This window comes from Fukomys damarensis, unplaced genomic scaffold (assembly GCF_012274545.1).
Source record: "Fukomys damarensis isolate Sample0158 unplaced genomic scaffold, DMR_v1.0_HiC HiC_scaffold_36, whole genome shotgun sequence".
Lineage (NCBI taxonomy): Eukaryota > Metazoa > Chordata > Mammalia > Rodentia > Bathyergidae > Fukomys > Fukomys damarensis.
The window spans coordinates 43907799-43913321 of NW_022900948.1; the positions used below are offsets into that span (position 1 = coordinate 43907799).

The window sequence follows — 5523 nt, forward strand, 5'->3', positions numbered from 1 at the left end:
GACCCCGGGCGCGGGGCGGGGCTCACCGTCACCTCCTGGTAGGACTCCATGCCGTTCAGCACCACCTGGATGATCTGCCGGCGCAGCCTGATGTTCTGCTCGGAGCGGTACTCAGAGTTGGTCAGGTAAAAGAGGGCGGCGCTGCCTGTCACTTGGATGTTCTTATCGTACTTGTGGCACTTGAGGGCCGCAATGACCAGCTGTGGGAAGTGGGCGACAGGTGCCACGGCTGAGTGGGTCAGGAGGGGACAGGGCGGGACGGCACCCTGGGGCGGGGACGGGGCTGGGCGCCCACCTTCAGGGCCCGCAGCAGCTGGTTACAGCGTTCGATGCGCGCGATGTCGAAGAGCAGATTGATGGCCCGCGACGTGATCTCCGGCCGGTGCTCCATGTAGGCCTCGATGGCGTTCAGCACCTGCTCCTCATTTTTGTCACCACTCACCTGGGGACGGGGAGGGCGGTGTGAGAACCTCAGGCCTCGGCCTGGTCCCGCCCGGAGCACAGGCCGCTGCCCGCTTGTCCCGCCCAGGCTCACTTTGTAGGCCGGGATGTGCATGAGGCGGCACAGGGAGGTCTCGAAGAGCCCGAGGAACTGCAGGGGCCGCTTCAGAGCGCGGAAGGGCACGATGCTGCTCTTGGCAGGCTCGATGCTGGGGAAGAGGCGCCGGTCAGGGCGTGCAGGGCAATGCGCCTCTAGGGATGCTCCCTGTCCCCAGACGCAGCCTCGCCCTCCTCCTCTGAGGCTGGGGACACGCCCGCCTCTGGACGGGAAGCTGAGGAGGTCCCACGTCGCATGCGTGGGATGGGAAGGAAAGGACCTCTTGCCACTGGGCCACAGGCATGAGGCCATCACCTTGGGACGAGCTCGGCAGTGGAGCAGTGACGAAGTCCGCTCTGACCCAGGGCGTCCACCCATCTGCCGCGGGCGGCAACCCCGGAGCTGCACAGATGCTGCTGTTCTTTCTTTCTGTCTGTCTGTTTCTCTCTCTCTGTCCTTGAGACTGAATTCAGAGCTTTCACCTTCTCACTAAGCCCCAGCCCCAGCCCCTCTTTATTTTTTATTTTGAGATGGGCTCTTGCCAAATCCCTAAGTTGCCCAGGCTGGGCTCAAACTTTCCATCCTCCTGCCTCAGCCTCCCAGGGTGCTCGGATCACAGGTGTGTGCCACGCCTGGCCAGTATCAGCTCTTGTCACACAGCTCCTGCCAGTCAGAGCAGTTCCGTTCGCACACACTGTCCCTGCTGCTCGGTCCCCATCCCTTTGGCAAACTCAGGAGAACGAGCTTTCAGGACAAGGGGGGCCACTTCTTCCTCTCCTTCCTGGTCCTCAAGGCCACCCTGAGCCTGCACTCCTCTGACCCAGGAGCAACCTGTGGCCCCCAGGGCTCTCAGACCCTGGAGGGCAGGGCCCAACTCGCTTCCCCAGCGGTGGCAGCGGGGCCTTGGCGGGGTTGGCACGTGTGTCCCCGGGGGCCGCAGCAGCAGCCCTGGCGCCAGTGCCCACCTGGTCTGGCCAGCCTCCTCGTCCATCTTGGAGATGCTGCAGTTCTCCAGGATCATGTGGCCGGAGATGTCCAGGGACATGAGGTTCCCCAGCTTCTGCACAAACAGGCTCAGCACCTTCCGCGTGAGCTTGAACTTATAGTAGCTGGAGAGGCGGTCTCGGGAGATATCCAGGTGCCTGGCGGGGGCCCCAGGTCAGGACCTCGCTCCTGCCATGCAGAGCGGGGGGCCTGGACCGCCACAGCTGCTCCCCTCCAGCACCCGGGCCCCAGCGATGGACTCAGATGCCCGAGAGGTCCAGGGCGGCCAGCGAGCTGAGCGGCCGCAGCAGCGACTCCACGGGGACGCCATCGATCATGCGGCCCAGGTTGAGGAAGCGCAGGCGGCTGAAGCCCTCGAAGGTGAAGTCTTTCACCAGCACCTGGCAGGTGGGGTTCACCAGGCACTCGTCCTCGCAGCCCCCTGGGTTCTCCTCCTCGTAGAAGATGTTGGCGCAGCCAAAGAGGCTCAGGGACACCAGGGTGTGGCTGAAGCTGCGCAGCGTCTGCAGGCTCTTGGCGGACAGCTTCTCGCAGTTGGTCAGGTACAGCTCCACCAGGTCCTGCGGGCACCGAGGTCAGCGACCGCCACAGGCTGCCCGCGGCCCTGCTCTACCGGCCGTGCCTGGCTCCCCCGGGCAGCCTCACCTGCTTGCGGATGGCCTCCAGGTCCTGGTCCTGCACCAGGTCCTCGCGCAGGTGGATCCGGGTGAGGCGCGTGCTGCGGGGGTCCGAGAAGAGGCTGAAGAAGCTCTCGTGAGGCTCGAAGGTGCAGGCGGCATTGACCAGCTCCACGTACCTGGGAGAGACAACAGACACCTGCCTGGGGCTTCCTCAGAACACGAGGCCGCCCCTTCTGAAGCCGCGTGGCCTCCTCCTCTCCCTCCCCCACCAGCACTTGGCTGGGACCTGACTATGGACCAGGCGAAATGAAAGGTGCCCAAGGAACCAGGGATGGAAAGGTAGCTCTTGGAGGAACCTGGTAGTGCAGGGGACTCATTTGCCGTTTTTCTTTATTTTGTTGTTCTTATTGTTGTTTTTGCTACTGGGGATTGAACTCAGGTCCTTGCGCTTGCAAGGCAGGCAGCAGAACCACTGAGCTAAATCCCCGGCCCTGCTGTTGTCGGTTTTTTAAAACAGGGTGTACAAGGTAGTTCAGGCTGGCCTTGAACTCACCAGAGTGGACTTGGACTCACAGCAATCCTCCTGCCTCAGCCTCTTGAGTACTGGGATTATAGGCGTGGGCTATAATCTAGCTGCTGGGGCCTCTTATCAAGAGCCAAGGACCAGCTGGATATGGTGTCACGTGCCTGTAATCCCAGCACTTGGGAGGCTGAGACAGAAGGATTCCCAGAGTTCAAGGCCAGCCTGGGCTACACAACAAGACCCCATCTTAGAAAAAAGCTAATACCCATCTCTTCCCCCCAGAAGCCTGGACACCCCCACACCAAACAGACACCCACCTCTCGTACACCCTTCACCCACGCTACAGCAGCAGCACCCACCGCCATGTCTGCATCTGCTCAGTAAACCTGGAAGATTCCAGCTCACGCAGGATCCCTGGACGAGCAGGAGGCTCTGGAGGCCAACACTCTGGACCCTACATCCTGGCCTGGCTGCTCCCTACCAGGCAGCTCGACCCAGGATCTGAACTCCCCGGGACCTCAGTCTCTATCTGGAAAATGGCTGTAACTGTGGCCAGCAAAGTGTCCAACCGTGTGCCTGACCCACTCTGCACACGCTCAGGACATTGCTAGGCGTGCAGCTCTGAACTCGGTTCCCACGCGGTTCCCCTGGTCTAACGACTTCCTTCCCGGGCATCTGGACTGAGCCCCAACACTCAGGGAATAGGTCTCGGGATTCCTGGGGCCCCTAGCAGAGATGAACTCATATCTGCCCTTATTCCACAGGCACGGGCCCAGGGCTGAGCATGCATACAGCATTGTGGGACAGCATTATTCCTCCTTTCCACGCACTTGTTTATTTTCTGAGACAGGGACTCGCTATATATTCCAGGCTGGCCTTGAACTCTAGGCGATTCTCCTGCCTCAGCCTGCTGAATGCTGGGATTTTTGTTTCCTGGTACCACGAATCGAACTCAGGGCCTTGTGCTTGCCAGGCAGGCATGGTGCCACTGAGCGCCATCCCAGGCCCGAGTGCTGGGATTATGTATGTGAACATGCAGATTTTTACGCTCTCTCACCCCAATACATGCACATCCTCCGTGCTGCTAAAGGCTAGTGTACACTAGTGTGCACACCCGGGCACACGCACCCTGACACATGCATTTACAGCATGGATACATGGCTACTTTGCACCCACGGCATCCGGGGGCTCTCTCTCCACCTCTGTGGGCCACACGCTCGGGCCACCCCACCCCGCCCGGCTGGCCGCTCACTCATTGACCAGCCGGTCGCAGATCTCGCTGGGCAGGAAGATGTCGGGGTGCAACCGCAGCGTCTCCCTGTCCAGCAGGTAGCCCAGGGTGCCGTCCAGGTTGCGCAGGCAGAAATCAGTGCAGAGGGCCATCAGGGACTCAGGGGTGTCAGATGCCATGCTGGGGGTGGCAGGCAGCCGCTCCAGGACAGGACCCCGGCAGCGGTGACACCTCGGCTCTCACAGGGTCATCGGAGGAGCCGCGCACGCCTGGGGAACTGAAGAGAAGCCAGGTGAGCTGTGGACAAGGGCCGACACCATCAGCTGCCCTATGTCCAGTCCTTGAGCAGGAAACGGAGGCCCCTGGATACCACATGCAAATTAGCCACTTAGCCGGGCCAGGCCCAGGACTCCTGACTCATCTTTTTATTTCTTTATGAGACAGGGTCTTGCTATGCACTTTAGGCTGGCTTTGAACTCACTATGTAGCCCAGGCTGGCCTTGAATTTGTGGAGAGCCTCCTGCCTCAGCCTCTTGAGCACTGGAATTGCAGGCCTGCTCCACCACGCCCAGCTTGGCTCCTTCTCTTGTCCCTTTCTGCTGCGCCACCATGTATGCGTGACCAGACCTGCAAAGAACAAGGGGGCCTTGTCCAAGCATTCTTTTGCCTTCACAATGTCTCCGGGTGGCAGGGTGTGCTGAGGCCTCACTGCTTGAGGGCAACAGGAACTTTATCAAATGCTTCTGGCATCAGAGGAGCTACAGGGCGGAGTCCCGTGTGGAGCAGAACTTTCTAACCCGCACATACTTACTGCTAACGAGCACTTAGCTGGGCCACGCCGCACACACAGTACTGGGGCTCATGGCATGTGAACATGAGAGCCTCTCCCCAGAGGATGAACATCTGTCCCTGCAGAGACCCGTGCACGAACGTTCAGCACGGCACCGTCCCTCGCAGTGAGAAAGGGGAACAGTCCATCTGCTTGTCAGCAGAGGAATGGACCCTCAAAACCTGCTTCATCTACACAAGGCCGCAGATCACTGAGTCACAGCAAGCTGAGTATAGGTGGGCGTGGTGTCACATGGCTGTAACCCCAGCATTTGAAGGCTGGAGGAGTGAAAGTTCGAGTCCAGCCTGGGCAACTTATCAAGATACAGTCTCAAAATAAGAAATTTAAAATTGCTAAAAAGGGGGCCAGGGATGTGGCTCTGTGTAAAGGTCCTGGGTTCATTCCCCAGTGCCACAAAGCAAAAACAAAATGATACCAGGAAGAATAGGGCACAGTGACACACACCTATAATCCCCGGTATGGGGAAAAGAAGCCTACAGGCCGGGATTTAGCTCAGTGGTGTCACCTGCCTAAAGTGCAAGGTCCTGAGTTCAATTCCTGGTAAAAAAAAAAAAAAGAAGAAGAAGAAGCCTATGCATTGGTGCACACCTATAATCCCAGCTACTTGGGAGGCTGAGTTAGGAGGGTCATGAAATTTAGTAAGACCTCTGTTAAGGAAAGGGGTGGGCATTTCCAATAATATACACAATATGGGATTTGTGGTTTTTTGGTCTTTTGAGACAAGGTCTTGCTATGTAGTTCAGGTTCGCCTTCAAC

The 5523-nt window shown here is 59.0% G+C and overlaps 1 protein-coding gene across 1 annotated transcript in view; it reads right to left on the reverse strand.

Moving 5' to 3' along the window:
• Window positions 1-4438, reverse strand: part of Zer1 (zyg-11 related cell cycle regulator) — a 12221-nt gene extending 7783 nt beyond the window's left edge. The window contains 8 exon segments of the mRNA XM_033759137.1: window positions 27-200; window positions 296-442; window positions 536-650; window positions 1504-1686; window positions 1688-2103; window positions 2189-2339; window positions 3939-4194; window positions 4399-4438. Of these exon segments, the coding sequence (XP_033615028.1) occupies window positions 27-200; window positions 296-442; window positions 536-650; window positions 1504-1686; window positions 1688-2103; window positions 2189-2339; window positions 3939-4096 (1344 nt within the window). The 5' untranslated portion in view covers window positions 4097-4194; window positions 4399-4438.
• Window positions 4439-5523: the final 1085 nt, after the last annotated feature.